Source organism: Sciurus vulgaris, assembly GCF_902686455.1.
Source record: "Sciurus vulgaris genome assembly, chromosome: 8".
Lineage (NCBI taxonomy): Eukaryota > Metazoa > Chordata > Mammalia > Rodentia > Sciuridae > Sciurus > Sciurus vulgaris.
This window is the reverse complement of record NC_136468.1, coordinates 36,087,914-36,104,034: the sequence shown is the minus strand read 5'-3', so window position 1 is coordinate 36,104,034 and position 16,121 is coordinate 36,087,914. Positions and strand designations below refer to the sequence as shown.

The 16,121-nt window shown below is 36.6% G+C and overlaps 1 protein-coding gene across 3 annotated transcripts in view; it reads right to left on the bottom strand.

Annotated features, from left to right (window-relative positions):
• ASZ1 (ankyrin repeat, SAM and basic leucine zipper domain containing 1) overlaps positions 1-15,782 on the bottom strand; it is a 55,376-nt gene extending 39,594 nt beyond the window's left edge. For all 3 annotated transcript variants that reach the window (XM_079150520.1, XM_079150521.1, XM_079150522.1), the window contains exons 1-4: positions 15,665-15,782; positions 15,160-15,259; positions 11,331-11,453; positions 2,980-3,091 (exon numbers count right to left, since the gene is read on the bottom strand). In XM_079150520.1, the coding sequence (XP_079006646.1) occupies positions 2,980-3,091; positions 11,331-11,453; positions 15,160-15,259; positions 15,665-15,781 (452 nt within the window). In that variant the 5' untranslated portion in view covers position 15,782. The remainder of the gene's footprint in view (positions 1-2,979; positions 3,092-11,330; positions 11,454-15,159; positions 15,260-15,664) is intronic.
• Between the last annotated feature and the right edge of the window lie 339 nt (positions 15,783-16,121).

Below are 16,121 nucleotides of genomic sequence, written 5' to 3'. Positions count from 1 at the left end.
AACCACTGAGTCACACCCCCAGCCCTATTTTGTATTTTATTTAGGGACAGGATCTCACTGGATTGTTTAGTGCCTCACCATTGCTGAGGCTGGCTTTGAACTTGTGATCCTCCTGCCTCAGCCTCTTAAACTGCTAGTATTACAGGCGTATGCCAACAAGCCTGGCTAAAGAAATTTTAATCTAAAGCCTAAAAATATTTTCAGGGAAAAAATGAGCTATAAAATGATACCAAGATTTTAAAAAGAAGCAAACAGGTTCTAGAAATTAAAAAGTAATTCAAATTATTGATTCAATTTGTGAGTTTAACAACAGATTAGAAGGTTTGAGTTATAGAACTATAAAAATTATTCAAAACTAATCTAACTGAACAGTAAGTATTTCATGTATATAAATTATACACAATTTAAAATTTGCAAACTATTACAGAATTTTCTCAGTACCATTTCAGAAAGATTTTTAATTAATTAAGTATAAGAAATTCAACAGCTTCTTCTTAATTTTTATTTTTCTATTTATCAGTTTTTAGTACAAATGGAACCAAGTGATTTGATTCAAGTAACTCATTTTCAGTATAAGATCTACAAACCCCTAGAATTATCTCTTTGATCCTAACACAACTAAATCCTTTTATACCCACATCATTTCATCTACAAACTAAGACCCTGTCTTTTGAACTGTTTCTACAGAATGAAAAGTTTCCATGCTACTTTTACATATCAGAACTGGGACTTCAGTCCCTAGTTTAGAGGTTGAACACTAAGACTGCTATTATTTTCACTTTATGAGAAAAGACTATGGGTCTCATTTTAGTTTAAAATAAAAAAAAGTTAGTGTTCAATGTCCATTGCAACTAGTAAGTATGTGACCATGTAGCTTTCATGAAAACTATAAGCTTTATGGCTAACTCTTCACTTGTGCTATTTCTTGAAAGGTACTTTTTCTCAGCAAAAGAGTTGCTCAACAAAAGAGAATATGTCACCAGAATGAAACTAAATTCATGTGAAGCTCTGTTTTTCTCCCTGACATCTGAAGAGTGGTTCCCTAATGTATTCCTTTGACACATTTTACAGAAAACTAAATAACAATATCACTTTGTTTTATACAATTCCCCAAATTTCACTGTACTGTTGAGCCATGAGATTTTTTTCCTTTTACATTGACATATATTATCCCTACCCCACAGTATATTTGCTAATGCCATCCTTATACAACCTGCAGCTTAAAAAGCGCTATTTGCCATGACTTATTTTCTTTTCAGGACTAAGAAGAAAACAATTCAGTAACTGTATTGGTTCAAGCTTTGAACATTAAAGAAGACAAAGTAGCTGAAAGTTAATTATTCAAGTTATTTCTCATATCTGTTAATTAAATACAGATTACCTTCTTTCTTTAACCATTGGTATAAAATTATCTATTTTAGTTAGTATGTACCAGTCTAAACCAGAGCTCTTTCAAATTCATTAGATTTTCTAGGCTTTTCAGTTTTAAGATTGCCTTATAGTATGATTGCTTTATAGTTTTTAGCATGAGATAAAATCTTGTGTTATTTAAATTCAAATGAAATATATATCCTATGTATCTGAAAGATTCCATCTAGTTCTTGAGAGGCAAAATAGTCTAAAACCTATGATACTAGCTTGCTTAACTTCACATTCAGTATTTAGAAGATGGTGAGTGAGAGGTTTTTACGTATAGTATCTTGGAGAAGTAGTAAAAGAAATTTTACAAACTGAGATACATCAAACAAAAACCAATTTTCCATTGAAAGAGAGGCAAGTCTTATCTTATGCCACTTCTGAAGGTACAAATCAAAACCACAACACATCTGGAAGTGTACTTCAGTTAGTGTTCTGAAGTTCATATCCCAATTTCACAGTACAACTGAATCCAAAAGTTAGACCTAATTAGGGATATCACTAAATGACAGAAACAAAAATTCCTGTGAATTGATGTGCTAAAAGAATATATAGACAGAATCTTTTTCAGAATCTTTGCTTAAATATTGATTAGCTACTCTATAAGCCCTTGCCTTTTTCATCTTAAATCAGAGTTTTCTCAACTTTGTCATTTTGGGATTGGTATTCTTTGGAGGGGCTATCCCACACACTATAGAATATTTAGCAGACCCTTTGTCCTTATCCACTAAATGCTAGCAATGTCTTAAAGGTATGACAAATCAAAAATCCTTTTAGACATTACCAAATGGCTCCTGCTGCCAGCAGAACAGACCATCCTTGAAATCCATTACAGTTAGATCAAAATCTTTTACATCTGGGAATTATCTAAAGACATAGAGCATTCATTTTATTATTATTATAGGCATTTCAATAGACACAAGATAAATTTGTTGTTTATTTTCTATGTATCAAGACACTATTTTTTTAATTATTTTTTATTTTTACCAGACTGCATTTGATTCATTGTACACAAATGGGGTACATCTTTTCATTTCTATAGTTGTTGCATGATGTACACTGCATACCTTTGTGTAATCATACACGTACACAGGGTAATGATTCTCATTCCACCATTTTCATACCCTCAACCCCACTCCTCCCTCGAGACACTATTACAGTAAATTATTATCTAATTAATTGGAAAATAGAAACAATTTCCATATAATGCCAGAATATTTGTTTAAAACTTGTTACACAGAGAAAGTACTTAACAGGCTTTACTTCTATAGCTTGATCATCAAATTCTTTTGAGTGAATTCACAGAAAATGATTATCTGATATCATCTTTCCGTTTCATTCCAAATATTTATATATTCTCTAAAAATTAAAGGTTAAAAGATCAACTTCTCTTGGTACTCTTACATAACCGGAACTAGGAACTTATGACCTAATTTCATTCATCAACTATTTGGCCAAGTAAACAAACATTATAGAGTTTAAAAAATTCATACTATGAAGTGTTTAACACGATGATAATCAAAAGTATCTTCAACATTTTTGAATCAACAGTAAGGCTCTTACCTACAAGCTACATTTGGATCAGCATTTCTTGAAAGTAGCAGTTCTACACATTTCAAGATTTGTTCTTCAGAGCCACGAGCAGAACATGCAGTCATCAAAATAGTCTGCTTATCTACAATGAATAACAAAGCAAGAAAAAAATCCTCATACTTTAGGAAGTATATCTAATTGACTTCCTTACCTTTAAAACATTCTATGTTTATTGCACTCTAGAATTCTACAAACTCTTCCCAAATCTCATTCATAAGACTAATTCACCAAAATATGAGATCAGGAATGAATTCATCTCCACAGAATATGTACAATGCACTTCTTAAGTTATTTCCACTATTCCCTTTCCTCAAGAGACTAGAAGTGAAGTACATGACTCTGCCACACTGCCTGAATATGAACAGTTGTTGGTTGATTAAAATTTGCCTTCCTCAACTTACAATTGGAAAATGAGCTGTACTCTCTGGTTTCACTTCTTCTCACCCATTTGGCAGTTCTTTATATCTAGCTTATAACTTCCCTATCAAAAGTGATACAACTGCCACATTCATTGGTTTCCTTTTAGTCTTTATCTACTTGATTTCACCAAATTCACCCTGTTCCCTAAAACTATTCTTCCCTTGGCTCCTATGACATCAATGGGGAATAGGGTAGATTAAAAAACAAAACAAAATAAAACAAACAACCACTTCTCAATTAAGAGCTTAGGAATTCAAAAGAGGTCACTATAGCCAATAGCTATAGTAGTGGTTCACTGCTGGCAGAGCATAAGGATTCTAGTCCCAGCTCTGCCACTGAAAAACTGTGAGTCCAGTAATGTCTTAATATCTCATTAGATCTAATTTTTAAGTATGAAATTAATACCTACTCTCTTTACCTGACTTGTACTATCATAGACACAAAAAAGCATTTATGTACATTCTGAGAAAAATATGAAGTGTTTTGTAACTGTAAGTATTCCTCTGAATACAAGGAGGAAAAGCAGAAAAAAAGTTTTTGAGCAGAATATTTTCTATCCTTTTAAAAATCTCATTCTTGAGGCCGCCTGCATCGCGGAGGTAGCAGGTAGGCACCCAAACCGCCTGCCTTGCAGAGCTAGGCGGTGGTCAGTCAACCCTCCCAGCCACCATGCCAAAGACAGACGCCATTTCTGAGTGACCCCGCCTGACCCCTGCACCCAGGACGGTGCCATCACTAGTCAGTTGCAGTTGCGCAGTGAGCTGGCGGGTGAGTCAGGCCACCTGCATGGCAGAGCTAGGTGGCAGGCAGACAACCCGCCCAACCACCAGGCCCAAGACAGATGCCATCCCTGAGCGACCCCACCCAACCACCACGCCGAGGTCTGTCCCCCAACGCGGAGCAAGCTGGCAGAAGAGCCAGCCAGCCTGCATCGCGGAGCTGGCCAGAGGCTTCTTCATAGCCTGGTGCAGGTATTTTGAATTATTCCTGAGGGTGTGGCCATCATCATTGGAAGGGCAACTCTCTTCCTGAGACACCTACAGGAGGCTAGAGGACCTTTGACAAGACCCAGGAGTTGAGGAGGTACTGAAAGACTCGGGAGCAACTCGGAGCCACTGGGTGGATCTCTCCCATTGGTCAGGCTCCCCGAATGGGGCAGTAGTCCCGAAACGCAGGGAACTTCATGGAGTAGAGTGGCCCAGTGAGACTCCCCTGCTGGAGCCGAGAACGCAGTCAACCAGGAGCATTGCAGAGGAGGGCTGCACAGTGAGAGGTTTCAACGCAGAGTGAGGGTCTGAGGCCCAGGCAGTAGCTCTGGTCCGCAGGGAACACAGCAGAGGAGGGCCACTCAGAGAGGGAATCCCTTGCAGGGCCAGGCTCCCAGGCCCAGGTGGTGGGTCAGGAACCCTGGGAACATCGCAGAGGAGGGCTTACCAGTCCAGGTAGTAGTTCTGGACCGGAAGGGAACTTCTCGGAGGAGAGCTGCCCAGCAAAACTTCCCCACTGGGTGAGTCGTCCCCACTGGGTGAGGCTTTCCCACCAGGGCAGTAGAACCAGAGACACAGGCCCAGATCAGATGTGACCCAGTCTGCAGTCTAGTCTCCCTTTGGTTGACCATCAGTCAACAAGTGGAGGTGCCTCTGCCCACTGACAGGGAGTATACCCCACATGAAGGCCACCACCCCTAGAGGGCATCTTCCTTGTGGAGCACCACATTATCAAGTTCCTCCAAGACTTCAGGCTACTGAAGCCTAAGAGGTGAGTTATTGGAAATCTATAGGGACAATATTAGTCAAAAGAGGAAATCTGCAATACCCCAGAGTTTCACTACTAGAGGAGTAGTCACCTAAGTAATATGAGAAAACAAGGGAAGAAAATGTCCCAAACAAATCTAGATGGTATAGCAATAAAATCCAATGACAGCATGGCAGAAGAAATGTCAGAAAGGGAGTTCAGAATGTACATAATTAAAATGATCAGGGAAGCAAATGAGGAGATTAAAGAGCAAATGCAGGCATTGAATGATGAGGAAATGCAGGCATTGAATGATTGCAGCAATTGACAGTTAAAAGGGCAAATGCAGGAAGCAAAAGATCATTTCAATAAAGAGTTAGAGATATTAAAAAAAAAAAACCAAACAGAAATCCTTGAAATGAAGGAAACAATAAACCAAATTAAGAACTCCATAGAAGCATAAACATAGGATAGAACACCTGAAGACAGAACCTCAGATATTGAAAACAAATATTTAACCTTGAAACAAAGTTGACCAACACGAGAAGATGGGAAGAAATCATGAACAGAATCTACAAGAATTATGGGATATCATGAAAAAGGCCAAATTTAAGAATTATTGGGATTGAGGAAGGCTTAGACCAAACAAACCAAAGGAATGAACAATCTATTCAATGAAATAATATCAGAAATTTCCCCAAATCTGAAGAATGAAATGAAAACAAGTACAAGAGGCTTATAGGACTCCAAATATGCAAAAGTACAACAGACCCACACCAAGGCAGATTATAATGAAAATACCTAACATACAAAATAAAGACAGAATTTTAAAGGCTGTGGAGAGAAAAGAATCAATTACATTCAGGGGGAAACCAATAAGAATATCAGCAGATTTTTCAGTCCAGACCCTAAAGGCTGGATGGGCCTGGAACATCATTTTTCAAGCCCTGAAAGAAAACGGATGCCAACCAAGAATCTATACCACAGCAAAACTTACCTTCAGATTTGACAATGAAATAAAATCCTTCCATGATAAACAAAAGCTAAAAGAATTTACAAAAAGAAAGCCAGCATTACAGAACATTCTCAGCAAAATATTCCATGAGGAAGAGATGAAAAACAATGATGTTAATCAGCAAAGGGAGGAACTATCCTAAAAGAACAGCCAAATAAAGGAGAAACCAAGTTGTGTCAAAAAAAACAAAAAAAAAAAAAAAAGAGCCAAATGACCAGGAATACAAATCAATATCTCATAATAACCCTGAATGTTTAATGGCCTGAACTCGTCAATCAAAAGACATAGACTGGCAGATTGGATTAAAAAGAAAGATCCAACAATTTGCTGCCTGCAAGAGACTCATCTCACAGAAAGAGATACACACAGACTACAGGTGAAAGGATGGGAAAAAACATACCATGCACATGGACACAGCAAAAAGCCAGAGTATCCATCCTCATATCAGACAATGTGAACGTGAAGCCAAAGTTAGTCAGATGGAATAAAGAAGGACATTTCATACTGCTAAGAGAAGCATAAATCAGCAAGACATAACAATCATAAATATCTATGCCCCAAATACTGGCTCATCCATATATGTCAAACAAATCCTTCTCAATTCCAGAAATCAAATAGACAACAACACAATAATAATAGGTGATTTTAACAAACCTCTCTCCACCACTGGACAGATCCTCCAAACAAAAATTGACAAAAGAAACCATAGATCTCAAACACAATAAATTAGACATAATGGACATTTATAAATATACCATCCAAAAAAGAGTGAATACACCTTCTTCTCAGCACACATGGATCCTTCTCTAAAATAGACCATATTTTATGCCACAAAGCTAATGTTAGCAAGTACGAAGATAGAAATATTATCTTGTATTCTTTCAGATCATAATGGATTGAAATTAGAAATAAATGACAGAGTAAAAAACAGAAACTACTCCAACACCTGGAGACTAAATAATACGCTATTGCATGATGAATGAATAACACAAGACATCAGGAAGGAAATTAAAAAATTCTTTGAGGTAAATGAGAACAAAGAAACATCATATCAAAATCTCTGGGACACTATGAAAGCAGTACTTAGAGAAAAATTTATTTCATGGAGGCATTCAATAAAAGAAGAAAAAAATCAACAAATACATGACCTAACACTACATACAGCTCAAAGCCCTAGAAAAAGAAGAACAGAGCAACACCAAAAGTAGTAGAAGACAGAAAATAGTTAAAATCAGAGCTGAAATCAACAAAATTGAAACAAAAGAAACAATCGAAAAAATTGACAAAATAGTTGGTTCTTTGAAAAAATAAACAAAATTGATAAACCCTTACCCACACTAACAAAGAGGAGAAAAAACTCAAATTACTAAAATTCAGAATGAACAAGGAAATATCACAACAGAAACGATATTGAAAATACAAACATAAATACAAACAACAGAAAATACAAACATAATTAGAAGCCATTTGAAAATGTATACTCCAACAAAATAGAAAATCTCGAAGACATCAACAACGTTTCTAGAGACATATGATTACCTAAACTGAACCAGGAGGACATACAACAATTTAAATAGACCAATTTCAAGTAATGAAATAGAAGAAGCCATCAAAAGCCTACAAACAAAGAAAAGTCTGGGACCAGATGGGTGCTCAGCCGAGTTCTACAAAACCTGTAAAGAAGAGCTCATTCCAATACTTCTCAAAGTATTCCATAAAATAGAAGAGGAGGGACCCTCCCAAACTCATTCTATGAAGCCAATATCAACCTAAACCAGACAGAGAACATTGAGGAAAGAAAATTTCAGACCAATACACTTAATGAACATTGATGCAAAAATTCTCAACAAAATCTTAGCAAATTGCATACAAAAATATATTAAAAAGAAAAGTGCACCATGATCAAGTGGGTTTATCCCAGGGATGCAAGGTTGGTTCAACATTCGGAAATCAATAAATGTAATTCACCATATCAACAGACTTAAAGTCAAAAATCACATGATTATTGCCATAGATGCAGAAAAAGCATTTGATAAAATACAGCATCCCTTCATTCTCAAAACACTAGAAAAAATAGGGATAGTGGGAACATTTCTTAAAATTGTAAAGGCCATCTATGCTAAGCCCATGGCCAATATCTTCTTAATGGGGAAAAACGGAAAGCATTCCCCCAACAAGGCCAGGGATGCCCTCTTTCACCACTTCTATTCAACACCGTCCTCGAACTCTAGCCAGAGCAATTAGACAGACCAAGGAAATTAAAGGGATACGAATAGGAAAAGAAGAACTCAAACTATCCCTGTTGCTGATGACATGACTATATACTTAGAGGAACCAGGAAATTCCACCAGAAAACTTTTAGAACTCATAAGTGAATTCAGTAAAGTAGCAGGATATAAGATCAATGCTCATAAATCCAATGCATTTTTATACAAGTGATGAAACTTCAGAAAAAGAAGTTAGGAAAACTACACCTTTCACAATAGCTTCGATACAAATAAAATACTTGGGAATCAATCTAACAAGAGGTGAAAGACCTCTACAATGAGAACTATACAACACTAAAGAAAGAAATTAAAGAAACCTTAGAAGATGAAAGATCTCCCATGTTCTTGGATAGGTAGAACTAATATTGTCAAAATGGCCATACTACCAAAAGTGCTATACAGATTCAATGCAATTCCAATTAAAATCCCAATGATGTACCTTACAGAAATAGAGCAAGCAATCATGAAAATTCATCTGAAAGAATAAGAAACACAGAACAGCGAAAGCGATCCTTAGCAGAAAGAGTGAAGCAGGGGGTATCGCAATACCAGACCTTCAAACTATACTACAAGGCCATAGTAACCAAAACGGCATGGTATTGGCATCAAAATAGACAGGTGAATCAATGGTACAGAATAGAGGACACGGACACAAACCCAAATCAGTACAATTTTCTCATACTAGATAAAGGTGCCAAAAATATGCAATGGAGAAAAGATAGCCTCTTCAACAAATGGTGCTGGGAGAATTGGAAATCCATATGCAACAGAATGAAACTAAACCCATATCTCTCACCATGCACAAAACTAAACTCAAAATGGATTAAGGACCTCGGAATCAGACCAGAGACCCTGCAGATTATAGAAGAAAAAGTAGGTTCAAATCTTCAACATGTTGGCTTAGGATCAGACTTTCTTAACAGGACTCCCATAGCACAAGAAATAAAAGGAAGAATCAATAACTGGGATATAGTCAAACTGAATAGCTTTCTCTCAGCAAAGGAAACTGTCAGCAATGTGAAGAGAGAACCTACAGAGTGGGAGAAAATCTTTGCCAATCATACTTCAGATAGAGCACTAATCTCCAGAATCTATAAAGAACTCAAAAAACTCTAAACCAAGAATACAAATAACCCAATCAACAAATGGGCTAAGGAAATGAAAGACACTTCACAGAAGATGTACAAGCAATCAACAGATATATGAAAAAAATGTTCAACATCTTTAGTAATAAGAGAAATGCAAATCAAAACTACCCTATGATTCCATCTCACCCCAATTAGAATGGCAACTATCAAGAATACAAGCAACAACAGGTGTTGGCAAGGATGTGGGGAGAAAGGTACACTCATACATTGCTGGTGGGGCTGCAAATTAGTGCAGCCACTCTGGAAAGCAGTGTGGAGATTCCTAGAAAACTTGGAATGGAACCACCATTTGACCCAGCTATCCCACTCCTTGGCCTATACCCAAAGGACTTAAAATCACACACTACAGAAATATAGCCACAACAATGTTCATAGCTGCTCAATTCACAACAGCCAGATTGTGGAACCAACCCAGATGCCCTTCAATTGATGAATGGATAAAGAAACTGTGGTATGTATATACAATGGAATGTTACTCAGCCATAAAGAATGATAATTATGGCATTTGCCAGCAAATGGATGAAATTGGAGAATATCATGCTAAGTGAGATAAGCCAATTTCAAACAACTAAAGGACGAATGATCTTGCTGATAAGCGGATGATGACACATAATGGGGGGTGGGAGGGGGGCAAGAATGGAGGAAGTAGGAACTGTATAGAGGGATAATGGGGGAGGGTCGGAAGAAAAAAAAAATAACAGAATGAATCAAAAACTATTACCCTAGGTAAATGTATGATTATAAAAACCGTGTGCCTCTACCTCATGTACAGAGAAACAAGATGTATTTCATTTGTTTACAATACATATGAATTTAAAAAAATCTCATTCTTAAATATAGCTTTCATTGAGGGATATTTTTAAAGAACAAAATAAAAAACCTCATTAAACATGGAACTAAGAGGAACTTTTATGAAATATATAAGAAGTATCTTTTACAAGTATCTAATGTACATACGAAAAATGTGAAAGTTAATTCTAAAATAACACTTATAATTATGAAGTGAATTCAACTGACTATTAAAAACAAGTTAAGCCAGGTGTAGTGGCACATGTGTATAATCCTAGTGACTTGGAGGCTGAGGCAAGAGGATCTCAAGTTTGAGGTCATCCTTGGTAACTTTGTGAGAACTTGTCTCAAAATAAAAAAAAATATAAAGGACTGGGGATGTAGCTTAGTGGTAGAGCACTCTGGTTTTAATTGCCAGGACTGCAAAAAAAAAAAAAAAAAAAAAGTGATTTGCTAAATCAATATAACAAACTGGATTTGCATATATATTTTTGTTCTTTAAGAGCATTTAAAGCACTATCAAGTGGAAATTATTTACTAACAAAAGTAAATATATTTAATAAAATACTTCTGAAACAACTTTAATGATATAATTCAAAGTTGAATTTACAATTTCATAAACCGATTTTCAAGTATTTTTCCAAAAAATTATTAGACTTGACTTTTCCAATTTATTTTATCTTTAAAAATAGCCAAATCTTCTACTTCAGACATTAGGAGTACATACCTATATGCTGTAAAGAAAACATATCTGGAATCTGTCTTCTTGGAAAGAGTTTTTCAAAATGGACACGTTTCTAATTTTATTGTGCATATTATTTACACAATTTAACTAATAGAAAGGTTATTTTTTAAATGGCTTTAATTTTTACCCCCTTTCCTAATTGCTGCATGGGATTCAAAGAATCACAGTAGACATAACCAGTTAAGTTTTCTCAAACATCTTACCCTTATCAAAGCTTGCATTAGCACCTCTGTCCAAAAGGAGACGAACTATCTCTACATTGGCAACGCTAGCAGCATACATCAGAGGAGTCCATCCATATCGAAAGCTGGAATCTACACTAATGCCTGTCAAGACAAAAACAAGCTTTTAAAAGTCCCACCATCAAAAACAAAACAATAACAAAAAAAACCCTGACTGTAGTGTGTATAACATATATATAAATAGAGACATACAATATATAGTTTATAAGAAGTTTTCTTGGTAATAATGGCCTTAGAAAAATAGTAATATTGAGACTAATAAATTTGCTAACTTCAGTTTCACTATAGGCACTATGTTCTGAGACTTCATCTGACTTTATCAAATATAAATATAAAATAGTTTACAGTATAATAGATTTTTCTATGCCTTTTTTTCTCTCTAGGGGAGTTGGGGAAGGTTTCAGAGAGGAAATAAGTCTTTTAAATTAGAATATTTACACTTGGGCAATAGCCAAGATTAGGGAATACCACATATTTCCCTAAGACATACTAACTTCCTCTTCAACACAAAACTTACCCATGGGTGACCAGATAAAACATGAAGCTAAAAAGATAGATTAGGGTTAGATTATGAAAGTTCTGTTATGAAATACAAAATATACTTTGTGATCCAGAGATTAACATCCTTATATCTGTATTATAAAAACAACAAAGATTTATTGCTGTTGAGAATGGGACAGGATACAGGGAGACCAATTTATGAATATCAAACTAAAGCTAGGAGGTGGGGTGAGGGGGGGGAGAGAGAGAAAGAGAGAGAGAGAGCCACTCCAGCGAGCAGGATGGGGCAGGGGGTTGTATAACAAAAGGAGATTCAAAGGTAGGATCATCTTTGAAAACGGGTAAGAAAAAGAGTAAATCAAAAATTACTATCAGGTTCTACCTTAGAAAAATAAATAATAAGCAGTGAGCTAGAATTCTTTTCACAAATGAGAAATCAAGCCTTAGGAGTAGGATAAAGTTTCAGAGTGAGATAGGGATAGATAGTAACTAGGACAAGAATCAGTTGACCTTAAAATCCTTAAATACTTAATGGTAAAAATCCTTGAAATTATGTTTTCCCCTAATAATATTTATTGGTTTGGTTTTATACAAAAAGACTAAACTATTCTAGGACTGAGGAACAGCACAGAATATGTAATACAAGGATAAGGATAAAGTAAGGCAATCCATTACATTTAGGTAAAACCTTTTCTATAAGGAGATAAAGATTTAAGTAGCAATCTCTCTCTTCAACCTAAGTAGTATTTGCTAATCTCAAGAAGGAAAACATTTTTGTTTCAAAGAAGGAAAATTTGTATGTGAAATGCCACTGTATAATTTACAGGTTTTATAGTCTTTAGCTATAAAGTATTCCACTTGCAAAGATGAAGGTAATATCACCAAGAAAATACAAACGTGAGGCTGGGATCACTTTTTTTCTGTTGAAACATTAAGTCCCTGAAAGAATATATATCTCCAATTCTCAACTGTCTCACTTTAATTGGCATAAGGTAGATGAAAAACATTGAGAGAAAACAATACTTAACCATCTCAGTACACACATAAAATGCTATCCCAACTTGCCAACTTTTAACAAATCTTCCTCTTTAAACAGCTACAACTGAAAGCATTTGAATGAGTTCAGAAAAAAATAGTTTTCTCATTCTTTTCTTATTGACAGTACTGCTTGAACTGTGCTAGTAGTAATGTAGAAAAAGGGAAAAATGAAAGAAAAATAAATAAGGCATTGTGGTATAAAAATTCTTACCAATCATCACCTCTAATATTTAAATTAAGTTCTAGATATAGTGTTTAAAGAAGGTATTTCATAAGGATTAATATAATATATAGCTCAAAAATATTCAAAATAACACTACAATGTCTATGGATAGATATAAAGATATATATATTCATAGGAATGATACACATCAACTATAGGAAAGTGATCATGTCTGTGGGGGGGGGTGTTTCTATACCTTTCTTGAATATGTAGAATACTTCATGGAGAACTAAAACTGTTAGTATACAGCAAAATAACACTTGAGACAGTTTCAAACTTAAAAATGGTTGTTCCTTTTTTTTTCTTTTAAATACAGGGAATTGAACCCATAGGCGCTTAACCATTTAACCACTGGTCACATCCCTAGCCCTTTTTAATATTTTGTTTAGAGACAGGGTCTGCTTAGGGCCTTGTTAAGTTGCTGAGGCTGGCTTTGAACTCATGATCCTCCTGCTTCAAGCTCCTGAGCCCCTGGGATTACAGGATTGAGCCATCCCACATGGCACGATTTCATTTTTTAATTAAAGTTTTCGACTGGTGTAAAAATGTTTCAAAAACAAAAATGACTTTGAAGGCAAAATAATAGAAATAGTTTTAAAGAGTTAAATAAGGACATGTAGAATAAAATACCCAAAATAGCAGTAATGGGGGTGAGAGTGAGGATAAAAAGGTATCTTTCTACTTTATACCTATGTATTTATTATTGGTTTTTTAAAATGAGCTTTCAATTTTTTGTAATTAAAACCAAATTTCAAATGGTTAACTAAATACTTAGCAATAGGTTCTTTAAAGAGACTCAAAACCCATATTTGCTATCAATCATATCAAGTCCTAATCCTTCAAGAGCCTCCATCACTTTCATTGTACCTCGTCCCACTTTGACCAGGACAAATTTTCTTTCCTAAAACAAGTTTCTGCCTATTCCACCCCAACCAATAATAAAAACACTATATACATTCATATTAGTTATTCTGACCTCTTTCTCCTTATTTGATTTTCATTCAATTTCTTTCTTCAAGTAGAAACCCAAGTTCCACCACCTGTCCACCAATCCAACATCCTTTTCATTTGCTAATAATAATAAGCATTTATATATTGTTTATATATCCTTAATTTATACATTCTCTCATTTTAATTCAGGCTCTCCCCAACTACCCTGTTATATAAATGCATCCTCATTTTTAAAAGGGGAAAACTGAAGGTTAGGAAGGTTCGTACCTGGGTCAAGATTACAGAGCCATCCAGTGGCATGGTTAGTAATCAAAGACTGATCTGATTTGTTTCCAAAAGGTTTTACTTTCTACCAAACCATGGATCATCTCTAACATGGAAGAAAAACATTTTGCTATATACAATCTTATCTATTTTGTGTGTGAATGTTCTGTAGCTGTAACTAGATGGTAAATGTCTATTATATCTTTGCATAATTAGAACCATTACAGTCAACAATTGACATGTGTATGTGAAGGTAATTTAAAAAAAATATTTAATTCACAGAAAAGTATAATGGAACCCAGGACAGAATCATGATGTTTTACATAAACAAAAAGATACTCCAAAAGTTTAAGTGATTTTCCGAAGGAACTATACTGAATAGGCAATAAAGTAGGAACAAATATTCAGGGCATTTTTTTATAGTATCTAAGCTCAGGCCTCCTCTCACCAAAACAAAAAATACAGAAGGAGGAAAAACAAAAACTACAATGTATACAACTAGAAACAATTCTTGAGAAACGTAAACTACAGCCAAGTAAGTGCTGAAAAAGAAAAATCAGGGGTGGGGTAGGATTAGTCAGAATAGGCCCCTGGAATGATTTGGAAGAACGGATGGAAGTTAATTAGGGTGGCACTCAATATGAGGGCAAAGAAAATAAGGTAGGCAGAACTCAAAAGTGAACTAAGATATTCAGAATGAGTGATAATATTCATGTTCGTTACGTTTTCATTAGAAAAGCAACACAAGCCCTAAACAAGGAATGCTTGTGAACTTAGAAAACTGTTCTGTTGACATCACCCCTTAACTCTCACCAGAATCCAGGAGCTCCTCCACTAAGGAAATATCTCCAGTGGTCAACGCTTTCTTAAATGTTTCATTCTTTTCTTCTGTAGGCAAAGGCCTTTTTAATTTCTAAAAAAAAAAAAAAGGCAGAAAGTTAAAAGTCGTGTTATACGTATTTTCATTTCCCCTACATCAGGAACTAGTAACGTCGGAGGAGGTACACAGCTTATGTTAGGTTCTGGTCGACGTATAAAATTTGTGAAGAATCCCCGTCTAAGAAGGAGCGGGCAATGACAGGTCCAAACCCAAGCGAGGAGCTACATCGACAAGCCAAAGCAGTGCATCCGATGAAAACCACATGTGGGGAACAAAAGGAAAAACGTGCAGATTTGCTTCAGTTCAAACGCACGAATTTCCAAACACTGGTGAACAGGGAAACACCAGCAAGGAAGTAAGAAGTTTCCGGGCTGGGCCTCGCCCTCGAAAGCCAGGAGCCAACAACAGGTGCTGTCCACGCAGGGCCTCCTCTGCTACCTGGGATGCCCGGTCGAGGTACCCAATCTCCCAGCCGTCATCCTCGCTATCACTACTCTCGCCTCCGCCCGCCACCGCCAAGCCCCGGAGAGGGCCCGGTGCGGTGCCCGCCGCCATGCCCGCCAGTCGCTTTCCCAGCGCCTGCGCAGTGCGTGTGCGTAGGACTGCGCGGGAAGCTTGGCGCGGGAAGGGGCGACGCGCGAGCCTCGAACCTTGGCCCTCGGCGCAGGCGCATAGCTGCGTGCGTGCCCCTAATCGCTGGCTCCTACTAACCCCAGGGAGAACAGGCGTGGAGACCAGGGGTGGGAGCCCGGCGTGTCCACCTGGTCCGCCAGGCCGACAGGGTCCTGACCGGAACTCTCCCGCCGTTCTTTTAGAGTATTTGTTTGACGAAATTTTTGCTGGGCGAGGAATGCCCCAGTTGTGGCTGGAGCCAAGCAAGAACAGGCTTTCCCTG